The sequence below is a fragment of the Ischnura elegans genome, chromosome 8, assembly GCF_921293095.1.
Source record: "Ischnura elegans chromosome 8, ioIscEleg1.1, whole genome shotgun sequence".
In the NCBI taxonomy this organism is placed as follows: Eukaryota; Metazoa; Arthropoda; class Insecta; order Odonata; family Coenagrionidae; genus Ischnura; species Ischnura elegans.
Window position 1 is genome coordinate 56957661 of NC_060253.1, and position 26502 is coordinate 56984162.

General features: G+C 39.6%; 1 protein-coding gene and 1 long non-coding RNA gene across 2 annotated transcripts in view; one reads left to right on the forward strand and one right to left on the reverse strand.

The window, feature by feature from the left end:
• Positions 1 to 26502, forward strand: part of LOC124163414 (tight junction protein ZO-1) — a 267749-nt gene that overhangs the window by 15154 nt on the left and 226093 nt on the right. The window contains exons 2-3 of the mRNA XM_046540312.1: positions 5530 to 5631; positions 10905 to 11121. Of these exons, the coding sequence (XP_046396268.1) occupies positions 5530 to 5631; positions 10905 to 11121 (319 nt within the window). The remainder of the gene's footprint in view (positions 1 to 5529; positions 5632 to 10904; positions 11122 to 26502) is intronic.
• On the reverse strand, positions 11922 to 16131 carry LOC124163416. Its single transcript, XR_006865768.1, has 2 exons — positions 15774 to 16131; positions 11922 to 12681 (listed from the first exon to the last, which is right to left on the reverse strand). It is a non-coding gene; the product is annotated as an uncharacterized LOC124163416 (long non-coding RNA).

Sequence of the window (26502 nt, forward strand, 5' to 3'; positions counted from 1 at the left end):
TGAAAATTTTCTAAAATTCTTTAAAATCTAGGTCATATTTTTTTGTGATAACCTCGGGACGAGATGCGATGTTTGTTTAGAAGTCATCTCTAATTTTTTAATATGTCCTTTTGAATAGAATTTCTCCGCGTTATTTCCTTGGTAAGGAAAGGATGATTATTTTCTCAGTATCTACATTAAGAGAAGGACTTTTTCTCACGCACTCTTTGCCTATTGTAAATAGCGTCTCTATTTCATTTTTTTCTTACCGCAAATGTTTTTTTTTCATATCGTAGCCGCTCAGTGTGTCTAGTTGTATTCGGTTTCAGAGCAGAAGGATGGTCAATGATGGGATACAAACCACTGGGTTGCGTGTTAGCGGTTTTGCATCAGTAAAATACTGGTGAAGGGGGCAGATTAACACCTTGAGTGCGGCATGACGTGATATCACGTCATGGTGCGCTATCCCCTGGTGCTGATGACGTGATATCACGTCATGTGTACCCCGAGGGTTCCGGCCCTCCGTAAGAGCTCGGTTCAGTTCTTTTATGACATTTCACCCCCCTAACAAGTTGTAAGTTGCTCAGCAGGGATCTAGGAGCGCATTTGTGGACGCCGTTTCAAGCAACCTTTCCTGGGAGGATCGGGAGAAATTTTTCCTTTTATCTTAAGGTAAGCCAATTTTCATTCATTTTCTCCCCTGTATTTTATGCTATTATTTTTATTTATTTCTATTAATGCATGAGTTTGACAAATTTTATTTGAGTTTTATTTTACAAATCAAAAGTATTTACTAACTGGAACTTACTTATGTGTGTTTATTAATTTTTTATTGTTTTAATAACGTTTAGCGAGAATATAGATTTTTTCCATCCTTCCTTTTTCTTCTTGCGAGCCTTTCATTTTTCGAACCTTTATTGTCTGATGTTAATAAGTTTTATTCAATTAATACATGCAGTACTGTGATTAGTTAAACTTTAACTTAAATTTGAAAATGCCATTACATTTTTTTATGCAACGTAACATATCTCTAACTTTTGCACCCTTCCTTTGTTTGTCAGTGCAACTCCTAAGCAGTGAGGGGATCGACAAGCGGCAATATTACGAGAGCGAAGGAAGTTATTTACGGAAAAAGTGTAAGTTATTTATAATATTTATTGTTGATATATGTATATTATGCACTTATAAACATTCTTATTATAATTGCAAATAACTGTTTGCACATTATCCCATGGATTGGCGAAAAAGTGCTTAGGAGTTACTTTATAAAAATGCTTTTATTTTCTCGATAACCGTGAAATCAATGGCTTATGGGTGCTTTCAATTCTTTGTCTCGCCATTGTGAATATTTAGTTCTTAAACATAGTTTTACATTAGTAAAGCTGTTTGTAGCATTTCAGCTTTGGCCTATTTCACCGAGAGTGTTTACTTTGATCCTGTTATTTATCGGAATTAAAAAAAAATACAATGTATTTATTGCAGATGGTACGGAAGCGAGAAGTAAAACGGAAAATGTTTCATGTTGGCAGGTAGTCAATGCCGCCTGAAAGAGGTGAAATTCTCTATTCATCAGCTTTTGTAGATGATCGGAAGTCTTCGACCTTCCATCAGGACCTGCAGCCATCGACGTCGAGGGAGGAAACCTCCGCAAGGGCACAAACATTTCCTTCTTAGCTCTCTGCCTTCTCTAGAAGAATGTACACGAAGAAGGGGGAGCTCCTGGAAGAGAGCGGGATCAGGCATTCTCTGAAGACTCCGAGCTAGAAATTAGAGAGGAGGAGGGTGGGGAGGAGGTTGAACCCTCACAGTCAGGTACTGCGTTGCCTCCTTCTACGCCAAATCCCTTTATGTCAATCACTGGCCCATCCCCTTTGTCGTATTCTTTCCTGAACCCTCTAACAATACCGTCCGTCCTTTGCGGTGGACCCTTAGTTCAGTGACCCCTCAAAATATCACTTTCATAGAAAACCCAGCTCTCACCATTCCACCCCCTTCCAAGGACCCAAGTGTTTTTGCGTCTCCTTTTCCCAGACACCCTCTTTCGTATACAGACATACTTTCTCATAATCTTCGAAAGAATAGGTTAGGAATTGGAAACAATTGACCTATGAAGAGTTTTACCTTCATAGGCCTAATATTTCACAAGGTAAGTATTCCTATTACCAATATATCCGACTTATGGAGCATTGCTATCTTGTTTGACCTGCTTTGCTTTCGGATATACATGAGTCGTGATGGATTCTTTAGCATTCTTCAAGCCCTACATTTTTCAGCGAATACCGGCCCAAACGATTCAGAGCCTGAGTATTTCCTCTAAAAAAATCCGTTCCTTTTAGATTCATTTCACTCCTCCATTGATTCCCTAATAATTCCTTCCCGAAAGCTATGCACGCTTTTTCATTTATCGTGAACCCGCCGGAAAGATTTCCCTTATAAATTCCGTCTTTCTGTCATTAGGTCCTTTATTCTTCCATCCCACATTCCTTATCCCAAGCCACTTTTACCATCAATATATCAATCTCACTTCCCTGAACTCATCCAAGAGGAAGGTGGCAGAAAGAAAAATCGATGGTGCAAGTATTGCACTATTGCGGTGCAAGCACTCTTGGGCGTAGGAAAGAGACTGCAGATATCTACATTGGCTGCTAGGTCTCCTCTACTCTGTCCCGAGCTTTTTTCTTTCTTTCATAAGAAGGCATAAATAGTATTATATATTTTTGTATCATATATTGCAATAGTATTATAGGTTGCCTTGTTTAGTTGCTTTGTTATATTGCAATAGTATTGTAGGTTGTTATATTGTTATAAAATTTGTGAGAGAGGTATTTCCTACACAGGTAAAACATACATGACTGTACGTAGTGGTATATAATATATAATTTAAAAATGGTCATCATTTCGATTGTATTGAATTTGTTTTGGGTAAATAAAATATATTTTTTTCATGTTATGTGCTCCTTTTTTCAATAGTCTAGGGATCTTACATAAATAAGAAGTAACTAGAGATTTCCTAGCGCGATGGAATTACTCTTTCCCTCGTGTAATTAGAAAGAAAACGTATCGTTGCTTTCGGTAATCGGGTAAGTAATAAGGGGCATAGATGCTTCAAATCTATTCCTAGCAATACGTATTATTGAATGGTTTACTCGAATTGATATTATTATGCACCAAATGAAAAAATATTATTGCGGTAAAAATTTACATCATTTTCAGATTTTCGCAGAATATTCGTAGTAAGAACCGCGATACGTGGCCTAAATGAAGATTACTTGTAAGATGTTTGCTTGCAAATACTATTAGTTCCAGTTTTTATGCATTAATTTCTAACTCGGTAACATCATATTGAAAAATATGTTATTGGCTTGAGTTCAGAAGATAGTAATGAGGAAGTTATAGGTTGATTATTTCTGTTTCCACATCCATTTTTATTTCGGCAACGGAGCCTATACTCCAATAACCCTAAAAGGACACGCATCAGCAAAATATTTCCCCACACCTTCCCCATCTTTTTGATGTGCCGATAGCACTTCCAAAAAGGTTATTCCTAGTTCTCACAAGTGGACCGACTAAATCTTACTATCACCCCTCGCTTCATCTCCGTACCCCCTCCAACCTTAGAACAGCCGGCAGGAGTGGTGCACGTCAAGAAACACCCTAATACACCGTCGGAAAATAATCTCGAAAGCAGAGTGCCACCCATCTCAAGCACGTGCAGTGAAGGGAATTCATAATGGTATGTGAAAACCATTTTTGTTAAATATCTGATGCTTACGGGTGGTCGTATGGGAAGAAAGGAATTGGAGCTGAAAACATGAAACGAGTGAAGGAATTTGTGACGAGAATAGTGGCTTCAGAAGAAAATGTAGAAATTATTCAATATTATCGAACCCTACCCCGATACTTAGGATTACTAGTACAAGGAATACGCCGAAATATCTTGTGCAGAATTACCATCACAATCAAACAGCTGTTCACGGCGATTCCTTGTACTTATAACTTGCATTACATCCGTCTAAGCCAAAAATTTCCCTATGGCAGTGGCAAAATACCAATGGCGATACCAGTAGAGCATAACAAATTCATTTTCCTCGTATTTTTTTGGATACATAGCGCAGAAAAAAAATTGAAAGAAAACGGTGGTGCGGGGAAAAATCCGACAGTATGCAACCCGCATTGCGTTAATATCCCGCTGTGCGGGTGACGTGATATCACGTCATAAATAAAAAAATTCATAGCTAACAAATTAGGGCCAAGAAAATTTTTTCATTATTTTTCCCAGCTCTTTTGGCACCCATGCATGCGTTTTGCATTAAAAAACGACAGCCGCACCGGGGGTCGATTTTGAGTTTTACATGGTCAGCATTGAAAGTGTTAAATAGGATTGCGTATGCTAAACAGGAAATTAACTACGCGACTGGAAGCAAGTCATACTCTAAGACGCTTAGCTTTAGGGTATCACTGTGTTAAACTAATAATGGTTCTACGGACTGAAATCATATGCGTATGTTGGCATAAAAATAGAGAAATTTGCTCGGAGTTGCTGTATAGCTAAATTATTTGTTTGTAACCTTAGCTTGTAATTCGAAAAAAAATTAATTGATTAAACTTTCCGTATACGTTACTAAATTTAACATGGTGCGAACATGAAGTGGTAATTAAGTGAAGTAATAATTACCATTAGCAGAATCGTGTTTTAGAAGTTGCTATGCTCAAAAGAGGCAAAATAAAAAATGTGATTGGGTGTACAAATTAACGCTTATTCATCATGCGCATGTCGTTAGACACCAATATATGTACTCCATGCCGACACTTATGATTTAAAGCTATTCCTAAATAGAGAGTGGATTGATTTTAGCAATGAGTTATTAGATATAGTAATAGTCAGCCTGTCAATTTTGTATGAGAACTGAGTTCTCCTCTAATTGGTGCTTACTTGAACGATAGATCATCGTATCCAATTTTGGTTTTTTTAGATAGATTTTTACCATTTTAGATAGATTGTGGATAGTTTTTTTACCATTCTTGGAGCTATAATTTTTATTGAAATAAACATCTCAGCTAGTCAAACACAACGCAACTACCTCAGGTGATAAAGTTAAATTCAATGAAAAAATCAAAACAGATAAATATTCATTTTGAATTCTCTACAGGAAATACAAAAAGATTAATATATTTGTTATTCTTCCATGAGAACATCGAAAAAAGTAAAAAAAACAATTACAACAAAAAATGGGAGTGTTTGAATAGTGAATAGTTCGCAACCGACCATGGTTTGGCTAAATTCGAAACGGAACACAAAAATGTGGGTCAAATAAAAACGAAAGGCATTGCTGAAATAGCAAGGTGAAAGGTGAAGCATTTTTTAAAACATTAAAAATTGATTTCACGCACAAGTCACAAAAATATAATTGCAGGCTTGTTAATTTTATCTGTTTTATATTAATGATATTGACTTGGCCCTTGCTTAAGCTTCTTAAATTTGTCGTATCTGTCCTCCTATTGCATACTTGTTTTTCCCATGGGATTATTTGTAATCTTTTTACTTCACAGTTCACAAGTACGCCAAGGAGATACCGGAGGCTGCTTCCATCGCCACTCTTACTCTCCGACGACGGCGGCAACCAACAGCTTGGACAAGGCGCTGACATACGCGTGAGTTTCGAATCTCTACGTCAATTGATCCCGCAAGCAAATAAAGCACTGGCTGCGTGAGCCTGTACTATCTCTCATTTACCACGGCGTGTCCTTGCTGGAGAAAAAGAGCAAAATAAAAGATTCGTCGCGGTTAGAACCTTTTTCTCGGTTGTTGTGATTGCATCGCATTCCCCTGCGCGCCGCTGAACGGGTAACAAAGCTGTAGGAAGCTGAAATTTCAGGGTGGCAACTCCTCTTAATGAAGGCTGTACGTAAAATTTTCGCTGGCTCTGTCGACTTACAAACCTGGATTTTTTATAAGTTGGTCCGGATGCTCAACTTGTTTATTCTTTTCTTTTAATGTATTAATTAAAATTTTCGTCTGAGCTTTAGGATACCGCTCATTTAACTGTTTTCAAAGCTTAATTACCACTGTATATTTGTTTTCCACTCTTTTTCAACAAAAAAGGCGTCAAGTGCATACATCATACTTGAAGTTGGGCATCCGGAGCGTGACTTAAGGTTTAAAGCTATTGTTTTACTATACCTAAGTGATCACATTTTTATCATCTGTAAAGTTGAATATTCTGTGAGAATTTTTATGGAACAGGATGGAAATTCGCGGAAGTTGTCTGCTCGACATTTGAGTGGATCGCTTGAATTTGGTAATGACTCAAAGAGAACTGTGGCGAGGTGCCTAGATTTCATTTTTATCACAAATCTAGCGCTATGATGCACCTTTAATAAGTTTTTATTGACATGGCTTACGTATTCTTGATCCGGGTTTTTTCTTCGCACAGGTAGGTATCTTGTAGGTTAACATGGAAAATGTTCTATTTTATTGGTTAATATGGGAAATGCTCTATTTTTACCCGTAATTGGGAAATATGAATGAAATACCCAAGAAAAACTGTTTTTATGGTATCTGCAAAGTGTACACAAAAAAAAGTTTTCGTTGCCATAGCTCAGTCAACTAATGAGTCGCGACTTCATGTTTATGGAAACAAAATGCTTAAAACTGTCTCCCCTACTATCTCCTGAAGCATGGGCGAAATCAGCGGGGGCCAGGAGGGGGCAGCTGCCCCCTGGAAGTGAGAACAACTTTAGTTCAAAACGGAAGTGTTGAACAAAATTTCTTTTGAAGTAAAATGACACTAGTAGAAGACATGAATAGACTTGAATAAAAATCATTATTTTTTCAAGCAAATAATTTAAAAAACTAATGAAGCGCTGTCATAAATTTCTTAAAATCTTGGTTTCATTAACCATTTCGTTGCTAAAATGTTACCACTGGAACGACCACGGCTTGCCTCCCCCGCTAGTTTTGATCGTGGGTATGCCCTTGTCCTGAAGTATTGCAGATTCCTTCATCCACCCTGTATATACGTAAAAAAAAACAAATATTCTTCCAACGAGATAACGCCCAGTAGGCGCAAATTGCAAGGCGAATCCGTCGTGAAACATAAATCGACACGTAGTGAATCCCGGAAAATGAACTGCGATTCCTAAAGCGCTCCATGGATAACTTCATCCATTCGTTCAACGATGGATGGCAGAGGAAGCAAATAGACCCACGATCCATTTTTTAAATTTTATTCCTACTTTTGATGCATACATTTTCGACGAAAATTCATTAGAATATAGAAATGAAATGAGGGGATAGATTACAGAACTTGAAAATAATCTCCTCAGTTTTTGTTCCCCGGCTCTTGAGATTAAAAATCTGAAATTATGCCCAGTGATTTCACAGATTACACGCATTTGTAAGAAACCCATGAAAAATAAAATTGAGATAAAAGATTGAATAGTAGACAACAATGGAATTTCTCTTGCGAAGGCAACTACGCGTTGAGAAAGATCAGAAATCGCGTCTCAGCCTGACAACGAGTCGTCTTATTTTAAGTTTAGCACCGCTAATAATAGTGCACTAATTATTTTAAGGTAGCTAATGATAAACGGTGGCTATCTTTATCACGCCTGTGGCAACAAGCGAAAATTTTCGGGGGTGCACTGTGGCTTGGGATGACGGAGGTGATCGAACACGTGGAGCCTTGCGATTCACACTCATTAATACGTTCGTCGTTGTCGATAACAAAACGTCACGATGCGATAAAAAGGTTTGGTTTTTCGCAGCGACGTTCCAAACATATGTCCCAATCAAACCACATCATCTACGACCACTGGCGCAAACAGTCTTAACCAGAGGTTGGTGAAGTACCACAAAAATATGGCTGGACAGAATTACCACCAATATTTGAAATTTGGTGAAAACTGAAAACAATTTTGGGTCACGTGATTTCCTCTATTTTTGTTAACATTTATTAGCATTTGTGATTGATGGAGACAGCTTTGGCTCACATATTCGGATTCGTGAGAAAAATCTCAACATTATGAGCTCCAGTATCGGGAGAAACATGCATATTTCCCATTGCATAGTCCTCCTGAAACCCCCTCTATCTTATGGCGTCATTGATCGCATGGATTCTAATGTCGCTCGACTTAGAAGTAAAGCATAACTACCCTACGATGCAGTTGTCTCTTTAACTTTTTTCTTTCACCTCAGTAATTTCCTTCCCTCACCAGTCCCCTTCGCGGTGCAAATGACCGCAGCTGCAGTCCGCCTCCACAAATAACTAACCAGGTAATGTTTTGCCGACATGTTAGCGAGCGTCTCGAGTTCCATGCATGACGAAGTGTCGTCGTTCAGATGGCTGTCGGTTTTCACAACTGTAACGAGCAGGGACTTGGCGCCGTCTTAGTGTATGCATTATGAAATATTTAAAATATCGTCTTTGTGAAAATTCACTTAGTATTGTAGTATCATGTAGTAGTGTAGTATCTCATAGTATAATTGATTTATAGATTTTCGATGAAAATTCGTAAGAATATAAAACTAAAATAAGGGCCAGATAACAGGATAATATTCTCTTCAGCTATCATTCCGCGGGGCCTGAGAATAAAAATCTGAATGTATGACTTAAGATTTTACAGAATTCACGCGTTCGTAAGAAAGCCAATACACTTTATGAATATCATGCCTTGGGATCGTGATCGTGGATTTATTTATTTATTTATCCAAAAACAGCACGAGGCCAATAACAGAAGATAGAGAACAACAAGAGAATAATTTGCTAATATTAAGCAAAACGTAACCAACAACGAGCTAAATAATATTCAACAGTATTTACAAATGAATGACAAAGAATGGTAAACTTCAGGGGGTGGTGCGAGTAATAGGGGGAAATTACGATAGAGATGGTGCAAAATGGGTGAGGGATGAAAAAAAGGATCAAAATCTGGTACGCATTTGGAAAATGAGTTCATGGAAGAACTGGATGACTGGATATATTATCTTTAAGCCAGTCCTGATGTGCTAATTCCGAAATTTTATAATTTGAATTAAAGGATTATTAGATCGGTATCTTATCCCTCGTATGAGGTAAATGTAAAATGCGAGTTTTTTTTAAGCTCGAATTTTGGTTTGCATTTGAAAATAGCGCTTTACCTCATAAATTACATAAATATGGTTTATTGAAGTTTATAGTTTTGTTTCTCTTGATAAAGATAATCTAATAAATTTCTTAATTTGGCGAAAACGTATTTCAGAGAGGAGCTTCCTCAGTATGAGAAGCCGATCACTTATTTCACGCCCGGGATAGAAATATCCGCTGCTCCATATAGCCAATGATCTCAAAAATAAGTTGCGCAATAGCTTCTTTCCGTATTTTTAAATAGGCACTGTAGTCATGTTTTTGGGATAAATCCCCATGCATCAGGTATAAGATTATGGAAGGGAAGGGACACAGGGAAGATCATAGGAAATACACGAGAAGACAAGCGGGAGTAAGGAATGTGCGATTCAAAAATCTATTATAAATTACGATCGAATGCGTTGGATTAATTTCTACCAAAATACTCATTTCGATTATATAAAGCTTATATGGGTACATAACGTGCAGCTTAGTAAATTAATCCATAAAATCATCAGTTTTAATTACAAGCGTTAAGGCTAGCCCCTGCAGCTTTTCAATTTAATTAACACATTCTGACTTCAAACATAGTTTTCTTTCTATTCGAAAAATTTGTATCGGTGTAAGTATGCCAATAGTTTTTGGCGTAACTTTTAATTATTGCCGCACCTGATTATTTTTCGTTAAAAATAGAATTAAATTCAAATAATTACATTTTTATTCATCAGTGAAATGAGCCATTCGTAATTTGCAGATTTTCAAATTCATTTTCCTTGCGTTAGCGCGCGAAGTTTTAATTTTTTTCAGAGCAGTCGGTTGAGTAGGTACAATTAGGCACTTAAATTTTTGCATATGTGTTTTAACTTCTGAAAAATATGGTGTAGGTTCGGCGTAAATCATGTTTTTTTTCGTGGTAGCTCTTTAAGTTTTCTACAAGCGTCCAAGTTGGCAACGGAATACCTCTATTACATTTCTGTGCTCTTTCATAACTTGAACCGTGGTCCCTCTAGCGGCGCGGATGGGTAATCCTGTAAGTGTACAGCGCAAATCCCTTAACTGTAGTTGTAGCTGGCTGTTCAGCTGCTTGACTATGATTCTTTGATATGTAGCTGCCTCTCTTCGCAACTTCCCATCTGGCGTCATGGCAACGCCTTGCTGATCCTTTTGCTCCGGAGAAAGAGTACACTAGAGGAGGGTGACTGTGATGCACACAACATTTTTATAGAACTGGGATTTATTTTATTTAACCGCGTCTTAGACTTAGTGTGCTAAAGAGGAATTCAAATACGATTTTGACAACTTCCCGAGCATTATTATTCGCTTCACGAAAGTCTCCAATTGGAGCCACATTTCACCAAAATATGTAGATAAAATTATTTTTATATGGTGTGATGGATTCTTATTTTTCACACTTGCAACAGCTCATACTAATTTGGAGAAGCTGACGTGAAATCAATGGAGAAATCGATTTTAATAGTGGATATTTCTTTTGCAAAAAGTGCTTAACTTACAATTAGTCGTAGTGAGTGATAATTTACAAAAAGAGCATCGTGGGAACTCTACAACAGAGTTAAATCATTGACTTCTTCACATCCGAACTTACGTATGGGGAATCATCGTAGGTACCTTGAGTTCACCTCTGCTTTAAAAGTCTCCGTTGGTATATGCTGACTGACGCGACTTCACAATTCAGGATGGGATAGAACCCCATGAGCCACTTTGGTTCCCAAATGACGAACATCCTTTTACCCGCGGCTGCATTTGATAACCACTTTTTATCCATTTCATTTTTATTTATTAATTCATCCATTCGTTTCGAAGGTCCCAGAGGCGCGGGTCGTCCCCGTGCGTCCGCAACTCCCCTTCGTCTGTCACCTCGTCCTCCGCCGTCAATTCCACCGCCTCCTCCTCGTCATCTACGAAGTCGACCTCAGCGCCACCAGCGTCGAGTCAGCAAAGCGGCAGATGCAGCAGCGCCGCCACCGCGCCCTCCGACGATGTCGTCGTCGTGGAAGACGATCCCGTCACCGAGGAGGAGGTGAGTCAAACCGTAGCCGCTAGATGGCTCTCGCGAGTGCTGCGGGAACAGAATCTGGGAGCTTGTGCCCCGCAGGCGGGAAAAAATATCGTTTCGAATGTACAACTTGTTGATACGATGCCTGATTTTTGCTTGTTTACCACGGAGTCAGTGGCGAATTGAAGTGTTCAGAATTTTCCTCCACTTGCTATATTAAGAAAAATATTTGTCTTTTTGGACCTGAAAGTTTTCATTAAGTTCTCAAGTCTGCGTATGCACTGTATATTGCGTTTACTTCGGGAAAGTCCTTTCCTTCAAAATTTGTGTCAGAATAAGCGTTTTCTCGGGGTAGGTGTAGATTGACGAGTTTAGTAAAATATTACGGTAATTTTCTGCTCGAAAAGATTTTTTCCGTGGAAAAGAAAAATTACCTCTGGGTAGGTACTTTGGACATCTGAACATTTGGATAAATATATCTTTGGTAAATTCATGATTTTTCAATATTTTTTTCTTTAATAAAGGAAAGGAATTGTGTTTTTATATTTCGGGGGGGTCCGGACTTCCCCCCTCGTTACGCCACTGCATTTGGCCCAGTCGTGTGAATTAAATGTTGGCGTCTTACATCATAATAATCGTTTCACATCTCTTATGGACAGAATTGGTTAGAGGCGTATTTTGGCGTCTCTGTGACAGAATATACTGCACCAGCATGGATTCCTGAGATGAGTTGCCGTGGAAGGGATGTGACGCGATTGCTAATCTCATCTCGGAAGGAAAGATTGCGATGAAATTTAAGTGAATAAAATCAATATAGATATATATATGCTTTCATATTTTATCTTTAATTCGCTGAAAATTAAATTTGCGCAATGCGTGGGCTGAACAATTCCAACAGCATTTGAGACTCCTTCGCTGATTTGCCGGGCCAGTGGGGCGATAAACCGTCATACCGGCGAGCCCATTGTCTCAGCCAAATCACCCAGTTTACAGAAGCTAATTGATATCGTGCTCATGCGTTTGCGTTGACTGTGATCAGGATACATAAAAATATTATCATGACTAAGAATAACATTTGTCTAAAAAAGTAAAAATTTACAATTCCATTTACCGGATGAAATTCCTTACATTTGATGCAGATTTGTTTATTTTTTAATTTTTTATAAAAACATTTTACTCCCTTTTTTTATTGGTAATTGCCATAAATGTGTCAAAATTTCGTTTTTTTAACAAATATTTTACAGCAGATATTTCCTTTTTTCCCTCCAATCAAGAAGAAAATTCATGAATCTATTGATGATCAGCATTTACACCTGGAATTGCCCACCAATTAGCGAGTTCAGCAATATTTATTGGGCTCGCATCGTTTAGTGACCGGGTTGAAGGCGTTGGCAATGGGACAGGGGTGCGTAGTGGCGTCCCCGTGCCAGCATCTGCAGAACCAGCACGGGTTCCCGAGAAGGGGGATGTCCCCGTCCGTAGTGCAGGCGTAGGAGTAAGCTGCGCAGGGATTCGAGTTAGACTCGACGTCGGACAGCGACGCGAAGAGAACGATCAGGCAAGCCAGCGAAATAGGATAGATTCCTGCAATTGAATAGGTTGCGATAAAATCAATATTAGTTTTGTTAAATACAGGTATGCAGCAAAAGAAAGGCTAAGACAAACATTAAAACAGGAAAAAAAGTTTGAAGAGGTGAAAGATTTTCGTTACCTAGGAAACCGAATTATCAACCACAGACGAAGCAAGAAGTAGCAGTATAGCACAGGTGATGAGGGCTTTCTACAGAAAGAAGAATCGTCTTACAGCTGAGAGAATAAGCATAGAAGTAAGAAAACAATTCATTAGATACTACATATGGAGCTTGTGTCTTAATAGTTCCGAGGTATGGACGTTGAAAGTAGGAGAGAAGTCAAGAGTTGAAGGATTCGTAGTGTGGTGCTACCGAAGAATGATGAAGATCAAAAGGCTCGAGTATGTAAGTAATTAGGAAGTTCTGAGAAGAGCGGGAGAAAATAGAACTCTTCTAAAAACCATTAGTTGGCCCCATTATGAGGCATTATTTTCTGATGAAAACAATTGTAGAAGGACAGGTGGTAGGGAAAAAAAGGCAAGGGATGGCCCCAAATGAGTAACATAGGACATGTTATAAGGGAAGTAAAAAGAGAAGAAATACGCCACTATGAAAAGGCTAGCGGATAGGAGAGAGGATCGGAGAGCTGCGTCAAACCAATATTAGGATTTTTGTCTGATGATAATGATGAGGTTATTTCTTAGTCCGTGGAGGAGAGGAGATGCAGTGTATGGAGAGTTTTCACTGTCTAAGCTTCATCTAGATGTCTTTTCCGTCCCGCAAAGAGCTGCGGAAACCTGGTATATATCATGAAGTCAAAATAATGAAAACATACCATATACCTCAGAGAACATCTTCTTGGGGAGGCTGATGAAAGCTGGTATGAAAAGTCCGGCGACGTTCGAGATGTGACTATGGAGAAGAATGGAGAAAGTTATATGGAAGGAGAGAAAGAGGGACGACGAAGTGGTAGAGATAGTGGGCGAAGGGTGGCAACTTCTGGAGGAGAAAAAGAGGGGAGAAAGGTGTGGAAAGTTACCCGGGATTTCCACCGGGTCAGGGTCTCCAACTACATTTCGGCCGACGTTTCGATGAACGAGTTGTCCTTCTTCATCAGGGCATGATGAAATCCCGAGTAATCTCCCACAATTCTATACGCCGGGAAAGCCTACGATTACGAAAGCCTAGAATAGAATGACAGGGAATAAGTTTTTCCTAGAATTGAAAAGGGAAGTTCAATTTAGGGAAGGGGGCGTGGTGATTCTCAAAACTCGGCAACAAGGGTGGATGGCGATATTTGGTGTAACTGTGTAGTAGCCGGCCTCGCTGGCGGCGGAGTTAAGTGATTTAATTATCTATGTATCAATGGAGAGATTTGTGACTTCCAAAGTTTATTTAGCACAAAACGACCTCTTTCGGCTAAGAAGCCATCTTCAGGTAAATTATCTAAGATAAAAATCATTTCAAAAACATGGATAATAGAGGTTTGGGAAGTTGCTATAGGATAGGGAGGGGTTTTAGGGTAAGATTTTTTATCTGAGATAATGTACCTGAAGACGGCTTGACACCCGAAACCGGTGGTTCTATGCTAAATAAACTGTGGAAGTCGCAAAGTCACTTCATTGCTATGCTGGAGTCTTTCCGACTCGTCATAGCTGCCAATTTCGATTTAAATCTATTATCTTGTGGACCAATATTTTTATGCCCCCGGGCCGCACTTTAAAATTGGCGTCTATCATGGATTTTTCGAATCGGCTAGGCTACCTATATATTTTAATTTAAAATTACAGTTAGTGTTCTTCTTTTAAGTAGTACACCTTGTCAACACATAATTTCATATTAAATAATGACATAATTTCAATTTTTAGCGCAAAATAATTGGTTACTATTAGCGATGTGGGCTGCATGAAGTTGAATCTTGAGGCAGTGTACTGGCAGCGGAATGCCCACCACTGATAAACCACTGTAGCCGAAGATATCGAAAAGCGGTGAAAGAAATAGTAAAGGCTAATAAATATTATGGAAACGTATTTAAGTTGTACTTTAATTGTCAATATAATAATTTATTACTATTTTTCCTCTATATTTGAAATATAAATTTTTATGGCAGCGAATTTCGTCTTGGAAATTTTTCTCCTAAAAAACAGCGCGTAGGATTTGGAGATAATCTTTTTCTTTATCTAATCGTGGACATTTTTCTGAAGTGTTCTTGCGGTGCTCCAGTGAACATCATTCTGTGAATGCTAGTTATGGATTCTCGCTAGGTATAGTGAGAAATTGGTGGCGGAAATGCTATATTTATTTTTTAATTGAAATGCGTTAATTTTTTTTCCTAGAATCTAGTTGACTAGATACAATGTAAACTGTATAAGTGCGAAACACAGCCGTTTACGGTGTATGGGTTATAGTAATCGAATAGTTTCCACTTCTTGTCATATGAAATCAGAAGATAATCATGAGACTGTGGAAGTGCCTTACGTATGCCAATGTCCTCTGCTACGTTCGTAAAAATATATCTTTTATGTCAGCAATCAGCACCATTATTAGAATAAAAATTCAGTGAGTTGAAGGCACCCTATAGCAATTTTTAGTCATTATGAGATGGCTTCAATGTATATCTGATATCAGAAATTCTCTGTTGAAGAATTCCTTATGGAAGAAACTGCTGTGCCTCGAATTATTTTTGGAAAAATAAATGGCGATCTCCTTGCCAACCGACTGACGTGACCTCAGACTATACCAGTCCATTTTAATAGAGTGAGCAGTTTTCGCACTCCTATTCAAACCACGAATACCTCAATCATTCCTCTAAAAGTCGGCAATAACGTGTGATATTTTACTTCATGGTTGATAGTAGAACTTTCTTTTTGTTATTGCTCTCTATGACGATTATTACAATGCGCAAATGAGTGTCTAGCATCCTCGTTTCAACCATTCTCTCTAGTGAAATTTTTCATGTTTTTTTTAAAGTAAGAAAGGAAGTTTGATAATATTTTATTAGACTAGAAAGAAACAATATTTTTCAGTGAATTATGAAATGTACGCGGCAAGAAAATTTCACCTCGGTTTGCAGTAAAATCTATTCGATATTTGTCAGTAACTCACCTCTCATCTTGACTGCGGCCTGCGTATGGATGTCTTCTGAGAAACTTTATCTTCCTATTTCCCCTTGATCCGGAATGAGTGCGATATTTTCAATCTCCTTTCCACTGATCCCTCAGTTAATAAGTTCTCTTTAATACTGAGGCTCCAACCACCTCGCTCCACGTTTTTATACGAGCGGGTAACTAGGTCCGTTGTATCTATAAGTCGGAAATGATGAAATCACTCTGAAGTGGAGAAGAAGCAGGAAATGCAGCCGTGAATTTCCGATTGAGTTGTCCCCATAAGTCACATGAATTCCTCTTCCTCTTCTTCGTCCGATAACCTTGAGAATATACGCAGTCTTATCTGGTGTTTTACGCGCGTGAGGATTCTAAACAGATGCGAAGACATCGGGAAAATAGAGCATTATTACGACATGGAAAGACTGTGGAGATAAGAGGAAAACACCTGTTTCTTACCATTTCGCATGGAGTTTACAAATAGTAAACGATATCTGCGATAGATCCCCATTGAGTGAATCAAAAGCAATACGTGTCATTCATTATAGTGTCATTATAGTGTGTTATCGTGTTATCATTATAGTGTGTAGTGATGGAAAAATCGATTTCGATTAAAATCGGATTTTAATAATAAAAAATCGAGGTAATAATTATCGATCCATGATCTTCCAGTTTCAATCCAAACTCGATTTTTCAACTTCGATCTTCACCAAATCGTTTCATCTTAGCAGCGTCACTAACGGCCTACGATAATGTCAACCGTCCCATGTGAAAGACTTCTCTTTCAGGCCGATACTATTGAAAAGGCACGCCCTCGATCATCAAGAAATCATCTCAATCAGTTGATCTTTCTTAAAATTTTAATGTAGCCGAATCGTTACAGCGGTAATACCAAGGCTTTAATGTGCGTGCATTTATAAATTTTTACCGAATCATTCAGTCATACCGACTCAGCATTTCGTATCAAATTTCTTTTTTACAACTCAAACGTGCATTTTTAGTAATTTTCGAATGAGTAATAAGCATGTTTTCTACGAACTGTATTTTTTCAAAAGAGAATCGTAGATTTTTTCGATTGATCGATCTTTCGATTCACATTTCGATTATTGTTCAAAAGTCGAGCTTTTCATTTCGATTAAAAATCGATTGCTCGAAAACTCGATTTTGACCAACATTATTCCACCTCTGAAAGTGTTTGTTCATCGCCTGCCCCTATTTGTGGTAATTTTCCTGTGTAGTCATATCGAAGAATTTGGAGGTCTCAGTCCATTTCGCATCGCATGATATAGGTTCGGGTGTGCTTCTTCTTTTAGTTTCGAGTGATATCTTCGTATTAATGAGAAAATGAAACTTTTGCAAGGAAGCAGATAAGGGAACCCCTTCTTAGATTTCTCTATAATCTGTTATTTTCTTCATCCTTTCTTGCTTGAAAAACAATTTCAAGAATATCTTAATCCTTCGTAATAAGCGAAATATTAATTGGTTATCAGCTTCAGATGAAATTCGTTCGCGATAAGAAGCGAATCTATGTTGTACTCGGAACCTTCAGTATTTCAGTCTTATCTCCATCGGAAGGCACAACCGGTTGAGAGCCGCAAACCTGCGAACGAATACCTGGATGACGTAGTGGTCTGGAAAATCTAAGATCCGCGGTTCGATTCCCGGTCTAGGGGAATATTTCCTCACAGCAATTCATGTCTCTTTCAGGTCCTGACCACTACGCTATCTAAGTAATTATGCGCAGCAGAGGGGTAATTAGGAATATGCGTTGTGGGGGGTGGATGGTATGGCCTAGGGTGGCATCCCCCCTCCCAGGTAACAGGGGTTCGGTAAAATTTTTGAAAAATGACATGCCTGGAAATACATTTTACATCATTTTTACACAAAAAATAGCTATAAGTAAATGCAGTTATCAAATATCAAAACTTGATAATAGTTTTAAATATTTTTGAAATTTCTCCGAAGCTTAGGGGGGGGGGGGATTTATGCCCTCATACCCCCCATCGTTACGTCACTGGTGCTCCCCCGCGTTCCCATCCTTGATGAACCGCGAGTGCCCAACGTCTATAATACCATGTACATGTTATAGTACTATGAGCCTCGGTACAATTTCCATGGGAATGAAACAATCTGGGTACCGTAATGGTCTGCGCAGTGGCCAGGAAAGTCGAAGATCCGTGGTTCGATTCTCGGTCCAGTTGAATTTTTTCTCAAGGCAATTCACGTGAATTTCACCGCCATTCAGGCGAACTGCCACTGAAAGATGTCGAAGACAATGGATCAAGAAGAACGTTCGAAACATTTTCCCTTGCTGTCAATTGTGAAAGTGGCTGAAAAATAAAAAGACCCTTAATTATGATGATCAAATAGAGCGGCCAAGTTAGTTATGAGGAAGTACTAAGAAGAGTAGGAGAGAAGAGAAGCCTCATGAAAACCTTGAAAAGAAGACGGAGTGATCTTATAGGCCATGTGTTTAGGCATGATTTCTTGATGAAGACAATCGTCGTAGGACAAGTAGGTGGCAAAGGTGTGAAAGAGAAGAAATACTGAAGTGTGAAAAGAGGTTAGCGGTAAGGAGAATTGATAGGAGAGCTGCGTCAAACCAATCTTAGGATTGTTGCCCTGTGACGATGATCATTTCGTATCACGATACGTCGTCTACCTTCCGAGCAATATGAGGAGAAAATCGACGGTCTTAACCCTTTCGTTAACGATCTGATGACGTCACGCTCACTTGCCACTGCTTCTGGGTGCGGATCACTGCTTCTCAGCCACTCTTTGATTTCACGTGGTTTATTTATTGTTTGCACGGTTCTGATAGATTCCTACCGAAAAAAAAACTTGAAAAGGAACGACCTTAGAACGTTCATTAATTACGTGAGGTAATTTTGCGATTTTTGGACGTTAGTGAGGTATCGTGAGATTTGACTCTTGACCTTGACCTCACCCTCTGATCTCACGTGAGATTGTTCAAAATGTGGTTTTTCAGTGTAAATACGTCCATATATTCTCCATTGCGTTGGATTTATATAAAAAAAAAAATTTGTTTAATTATTTTTAGTCAAGATTAGTTAATAATAGTATTTATGCTTACCAAGATTGTATTCTAGAATCACATTTTACACTGTTTCCTGCGGAAAAAATTGCGTATACTTGCTTGGACCCCCGTCTCCCTCCACATGAGATGAGGTGAGATTCGGCTTGACCCCCTAAACGCCTTACTTAATTAATGGATGCCCTATAAGGGAATTTTTTCTAATGACAATTCATGTATCTTTCAGTACTTTTTGCCCTGAGTGTAGAGTTAATGCGTTTGGATTCCTCTATATTTTCGTTTGCACTGTAAAAGATATTTTAAAAAAGCCGGCCGCCGTTGTGCCTGGCGTGTCTGTGGCAGGCTCCCGATGATCTTCTTGCAGCAATCCACCGCGGGTTCGGTGGGCGTCTGCTCAGTCCTCAGATTTCATGGGTGTCTGGCGATGTCACCCGCTATCACAACCGACACCGCCCATCCTTACCATCATCATCGCGGCCTCTATCTCGTTTTTTTTGCCCTTCTAACACTGGCCTGCTCACACTTCGCTCGAAGGACAGGCCCTGTTTTCCGTTCCCCTATCCACCCCCCAAACTCGCGTAATCACGGCTGTTTTATCGCTCCTTGCATTTAGTTTCGCCGTCTCCATCCTTTGTGTGAAAGGAGTCAAGAGTGCGTTTCTGCTGAAGACTCTGGAAGCTCCTGTTATCGATTCAAATGTCTGAGAGTGACTGATTCTTGTGGCAATGGCAAAATATGGTCGATTGTCTATAGGTTGACTGCAAATTTATTATTGATATTCGTTGTGATGCTTTACTATCGATAGTTCCCTACGACTCGTTTGCAGATCGTGGGATGAGATGGCACCTTGGTCTAGTTTGAATTCAGACCTGTGATAATATGTGAAAAATCGTATTAGCGAAACAAAATTTTGTTCATTGTATCTTACCACATAAAATTTTGCTTTTTTGTATCAACGAAAGAATTCTACCAGTTAAGGTAGGGTAAGTGTACTATAATGCGAATTGCCTAATCCGGTGCCCCCTCCCAAACTAACAATAAGCTTACCTTTTCCATTCACCAAAAGGTGTACACCTAATTAGTCCACCCTATTAAGTCTATGATTTTCGTCTCTCTACTCCGTTCACCTAACATTCTTCCCTCCTTTTAGCTTAGAAACTGCCAGTTACAATGCATATCAATCTTTTTCTGCTGCTTGTTGGTGTAATTGGTAGTATACCTGACCGGCAATCAGGAAATTCGGGTTCGAATCGCGGCTAAACCAACCTATTTTTTCGTGTATATATTCTTTGAACCCGAGCGCGTGATTGGGTACAAAGTTTCATGTTCAATGCAGTGCTTTGGAAAACGTCCGTCGCGGAAAAGCGACTATGAGGGTTTTTTTTCTCCGACTGTGGCTTAGTAAGGTCGACCTGCATCTCCTGTGCCACAGTGTGCACTCAGTGAGACGTCAAAACCTTGTTCAGTTAATCCAGTATGAGATTTATAAGCTGCGTTGGAGAGTCTGTTCACTTTATGTCTGCGGGTGAGCTTTCGTGAGAGCCCGGACACTCTCGGATGGCTTCGCTGATAGGGGAGGGGTAGTGCAGAGAGAGAGAGAGGAGGAGCGAACATAACGTTTCCAAATGTACATAGCCGCCCTACTTTGTCACTGAAAACGTGTGACTCACAGGTGGCCACAGGTATTTTGTCCCCGGCGCCGAGACAATATACCTACTCATTTGGAAGGCATTGGGGATTATCCTTTCACAGAAGCCCATGACGTTGTCAGCTACCGCACTGAATGAGGCACCGTTAGTGGAAGGCATACTTAAATACATAAAAGGAGAACGCGTGAGGTATGGCAACACTGCTCCACGAGCAGTTTCATGATGTTCACTCGGCGGAGGTCTGATTGTGAGAGCGACTCACTGAGGCCACGCCTACTGTTCGCTGATTGGCAAAGGCAAAGTCACATGTCGAGAAACTTTCCCTCCCCTCATCTCCACTTGCTTTGGCCACACCAGCTCACCCGCAGAGATAAAATGAACAGAGTTATAGTTGAAGCAGTGGCGTAACTAGGAATATTTGGGTGGGATGAGATGGCCTGGGGTGTCACTCCCCCAGTTGTAACCGACAGGGTCTGGGAAATTTTTTGAAAAATGATATGTCTGAATATACATTTTACATCATTTTGGCACTAAAATTTTACCTTTAAGCAGATGCAGTTATTGTATGTGAAAATTAGAAAAAGTTTTAAATAATGTTTTTTATTTCCTTGAGGCTTTGGGGAGGGGGAGGGGGATATATCCCCCACATAGTTACACCACTGACATGAGTTGAAGAGTAATATCCTCTCCCCACTTTAGTCACTACCCGCTTCATTCAAACCTTAAATACTCATGTATATCTCATCTATAAGTTTCTTTCTTTCGCCCGCAATCCACTTCGTCGTTTTTATTCTTTCCGTCCACATCATTTTCTCCATTCTCCTATCCACGCACCTCTCGAACGCCTCCAATCTTATCCCTTCTTCCTTCATTAGCGTCCAAGTTTCCGCACCGTTAAGCGCTGCACTATTGGAAAAACTCTTCACTGGTATTTTCTTTAAACTATAAAGTAAAGGTCCTCTTAGCTCTTAATGCAACGCACCTGATGTACTTTTTCTTTTTAAATGCTCCCCAATTAGTCGAAGTGCTCATCTTGCGCTATGTTGTGATCACTTGATTTTATCCTGAACCTCTCATTCCTTCCTTGTGATGTTTTACAAACAGCATGGTGTTTAATAAAAAAATTTCATTTTAATAATAACAATTCCTGACGTCTGCGAAAATCATTGTAAAAAAAGTCTCTTTTCGAACCGACTCGAAATGTCGTAACCAGTCAGGTTAATGTTTTACAGATTGACTGTCATGTGAAAAATAAATTTGAAGATAAATATTGCCACCAGCGCCGATTATTTTAAATTTGCGCTTCAAACTCTCTCTGCGTGACGAGTCGATGCTCGAGTCTTGCGAATTGCGATTTTGTGGAACGGGCCGACTCCTGCGGCCGTCACGAAACTTGTCTTGGGGAACATTTCACCGAGGCTAAGCCACTGGGACGCAGTGTAATCGCATTTCGAGTGAAGGGAGGCCCAAAAATGCACTCTTCGACCTCCCGTCCCCTTCTTCGAGCACTCACCAAGAACGAAGGCTTAACGTAAACTTTTCGCTGGCCCTGCCGACATATGCATAACCTTGGGTATTTATGCGCATCCTAAACCATTCACGTATTTTTTCTTTTAACTTCGGTTGTTATTGGATTTTTCATCTGAGCTTTAGGATACCCACTATTTTAAATGCCTTGGAATCGTCATCACTAATAATTTTCTGATGATCACTCGAAATTAAAAAGCGGCCTCGGTGGCGGCAGGGTAAAGTTCTCGCCTGTCATGCAAGACGTTGCGACGTCTTGCATGCTGATGTTGCGACTTCTTGTACGGCAGGCGACGCGTCGTGGGTCCGCCTGGGTAGGTTGCCCCTATCAGGGCATGAATTTTCGTATTCTCATATTTAATTCGTGTAGGTATATTAAATTCGTTTTGGTATACTTACTTGTTAACTTGTTTAAAAAATCGCTTTGTAAATGGCCAATGTAAACTGTTTTTGGTGAAATAGGAATATAAAAAGGTACACGCATGTGCTCTGCAGACAAACCCCAGTGCCCTCTGCCTCAAATATTGTCGTTGCTCTATAAAACTCTTAGGTAAATTATGTTACAAATTTTAATGTCTAATAAGCCAGCCCTGGGACTGAGTCATGCGAGGCCTAATTTCTGCCTTTCTGTAAGCTATATTCTATATTATTTCTACTGTATAGATACCTTTTTCTCAACTTATACGCAACCAAACTCTACAAATGAGGTGCCAAAATGCACAGAATTTATCAGAGAACATGCGACGGGATATCTTACTTCCTAAATATTGCTATTTTTTCCTAAAATTGGTTTTTAAATAACTAAAAAAAACAATAAAACAAAAACCGGTAAATATTCCTGACGGTAACGGCGCACAAACTGATACATTTGTTCATTTGCAACAATATCTCGCATTCTTAAAATAACTTTTATCAAAATGCGGCTGATTCCACATTCAAGTCTCCTGTTGATACGTAAGTATGAGTCATCATGTGCGTTTAACAGAGGATAGTGTAATTACTTCCAATGTTGTGTTTAAAGAGGTCCTCTGACCTCAATTTGTACATAATACCCTGCCTTTTTCCTACATTTTAAAATTAGAAACGCGCCTACCCCTCTGTGGACCTGCATTGAAAAGAGCGGGGGAAGCCCGCTGGGAGCGGGCGCAGCACGCTCGTTCATAATAATTTTAAATGATTCAAAATACATACTGCCTCGGCGATAAAAACAGTGGTGGACGCAAGGGTGTTTTGGGAAGTGTAACAGCCAGGGATCCGACCTCCTGGAACACGAGGAAATTCTCTGTAGCGGTAGTGAATTCGCTGCATGTGATGGAGCTTTATTCAAATTCATTTTGTTTTTTTTTTCTTCAAAATGTCCGGAGGCTAGAAAATACAAACGCCTGAAAGTATAAATATTTCGTAAAATGTATGCTATTAAAAAGTCTGTAAAATAAGGAAAAGTCAGGGAAAGTTAAAAAAAAAATTCAGCTCGATGTTGGATAGGCTACCCCGAACAACATGATTAAAATTGGGTGTGGTCTCCGACGACCCCCTTTGTGGACATCCTGGGGTTTAAAGTAGTTCTTTACGGAGATTCCGGGTGCCAATTTATGGGAATTTATTATCCCATTATGTTCCCTCGCACCCTGGGCCCTCTCTCCTTGGACTTTTAGAGCGTGAAATCTCCCCGAGGGGAGGAAATGCATGCTTTTCACCCCCCTTTCTCCTCCGCCCACCCCCCTCTGTGCTCTCGCGAGACTGCACCGAGTGGGAATGCATGTTGTATTTATGTGTGTGGGTAAATGAGGGTTGAAGCGGGGGTGCTAGAAGTGCTCCACAACGCAAAACCTTTGAGGAATGCGAGCGCGAGGAAATTCTTTTCTCGAGGACGGCGTGAGAGTCAATCCTTATTAGCAAGATAGCCCCTTCCTTCTCCTACCCACCGCTGAACTTCTGGAAGACCAAATGAACGATGTGGTTTACAATGTAGGACAGTTTGATATCTGAAGAATGATCGTAGGCTTTCCCGGCGTATAGAATTGTGGAAGGTTACACGGGATTTCCACCGGGTCAGGTTCTCCAACACCATCTCGGCCGACGTTTCGATGGGCGAGTTACGTTACTTCGATGGGCGAGATATGTATTACAGATATCAAACTGTGGAAGGTTACACGGGATCTCCACCGGGTTAGGTTCTCCAACTCCATCTCGGCCGACGCTTCGATGGGCGAGTTGTCCATCGTCTTCAGCGATGCCCTGAAGACGATGGACAACTCGCCCATCGAAGCGTCGGCCAGGATGGAGTTGGAGAACCTGACCCTGTGGAAATCCCGTGTAACCTTCCACAGTTTGATATCTGTAATACATATCCGCCCAAAAAACTTTCTGCTTGCGACTATAATTATGCGAATATATTTTGGTACCTTTCTCCTTTGGTCCTTAGTAATCCAGTGAAATTTTTTGGTGATATATGAAATTGTTTCTTCAGAATGACTGGTAGCCTTTCAGCGTGGAGAAAAATTGTCACGATATTTTCAGCATGGATAGCTGATGCCTGTAGGAGCCATAATTACCAAACAAGTTTAGAACTAAACCGCACCATTCCTAAATTATAGAAACTTTGAGCAAAGCCGCGAGTTTGCCCTGTTGCCGAATGCTTTGGACAACTCATCATAGGCGTAGGGGAAAGTGGGGCAAAACCGACCGGTTAACCATTTTTCATTTAAAACTTGATCATTCTGTTGCTAATATTCTTTTAAATGTGGTTAATAGTAACATTTATACATATAGGGTGTAGAATATTAATGTAAATGCATTTTATTATAGTGATTACATATATTTATGTTTTTTTTCAAGCATTGACAAAATGACGATTTTGCCCCATACGTGGGGCAAAACAGACACCCATTGAATTTGCATTTACAAAACCTTTACTGTACAATTTTGAAAGATTTATTTTACAAACACTCTTTTAACACGTGTGTGATATTTCTGAACATGAAATAGTAAATTAACAATATGTGAGGTTGGATATGAACTTACGTACATAAATCACAATTGACATTGTCATGTTCTTCTTCACAATTTGAACACTCCTCGTGATCCCACCCTTTGCAGTTCAAACATTGTATTCAACCCTCTTTATTCTTGGAACCGGAATACAATTCATTGCAAAATTAGCAAGCCTCCTCTTCTCATTCGTCACAATCATCCCTATCTTTAAGAGAATCCAACCTCTGTCGGACCTGTCCCACTCTCCGGTGACGGTTTTGCCCCTCGACACACAACATCAGAAATATGTCAATACAGGCGTATCCACAATCAACTGCTCGGCTACACGGGCTTAAAACACAACTAAAAACACTAAATTATCATATTAACTTACCGTAAGTCAATCAGATCGGCATTATAGCTGCCAGATCCAAAACAAACGTAATAAAAATCATTTAGAAAATTGTATTAAATTTGAAAAATTCACAGAGACTAAACGGCGGCCACTACGCAAACGAAAACAAGCTCGATCTGCTGGTAATGGCAGCCACTTCAACTAGCATAAAATGTTGCTGCTTGAAAGCAACAACTACCGGGTGATTTTAAAGGGGTCGGTTTGACCCGCCCAGTCGGTTTTGCCCCACTCTCCCCTACCCAGGAGAGGGCAGGAGGGGGCAGCTGCCCCCACGCAGAATCAAAAGTAAATTTATGTCAAAACGAAATTTGTTAACAAATTTTCTTTAAATCCAAAAAAAAGTGATATTGGTATAAAACATGTTATTAAAAAATATTTTTTCCTATTTCAAATAATTATAAAAACCAATATAGCGCTGTTATAATTTTCTTGAAATTTTGGTGTCACAACCTTCTCTGTGTTAAATCTTGAACGACCACGGCTTGCGTCCCCTAGTTTTGGTCCTGGGTACGCCCTTGCAACTCAGGACTTCGAATGCTTTGACTGCCGGGATCACGTTACCGTGGCATTCCACAGAAGATTTATTTACACTTTATCGAATTTTTTAAAGTCTTGAGCAAGACGAGGTCCCAGTTCTTCCTATTTAAGCTTAATTTATGTTGCCAATTTGGGCGAAATTTTATCTGTTTTCAAATGTGTCCGCAACGCGACAATGGGTGCAGAGTGATCATTTACTCTCAACATAAGCAATATGGTATTGTAATAGCGATAAATAGCTATCAAATTCCTAGCATTCAAATGCTAGGAATTTGATGGATCACACCATCAAGATTATTAAATTCAGTTAACAAAACCCTAATTATAAATTATTTCTCCGTTAAATTCGGATTGCTCTACCCGTCAGCGACGCGAGTGATGACTTTTGTGAACCCACTTAAATGCGCGGGGGGTTACAAAACTTTTAAGGCCGGTTTGGATTTATCATCGTAATCAGTTACGATTTGGCAACTGGCCAGGTGGTAACATGTGTACATCCGAAAAAGAAAACACAAAATATCCACAAAGTCACGTATGAACTAGACAGTGTACAAATTTTAAAAATTCAATTAAA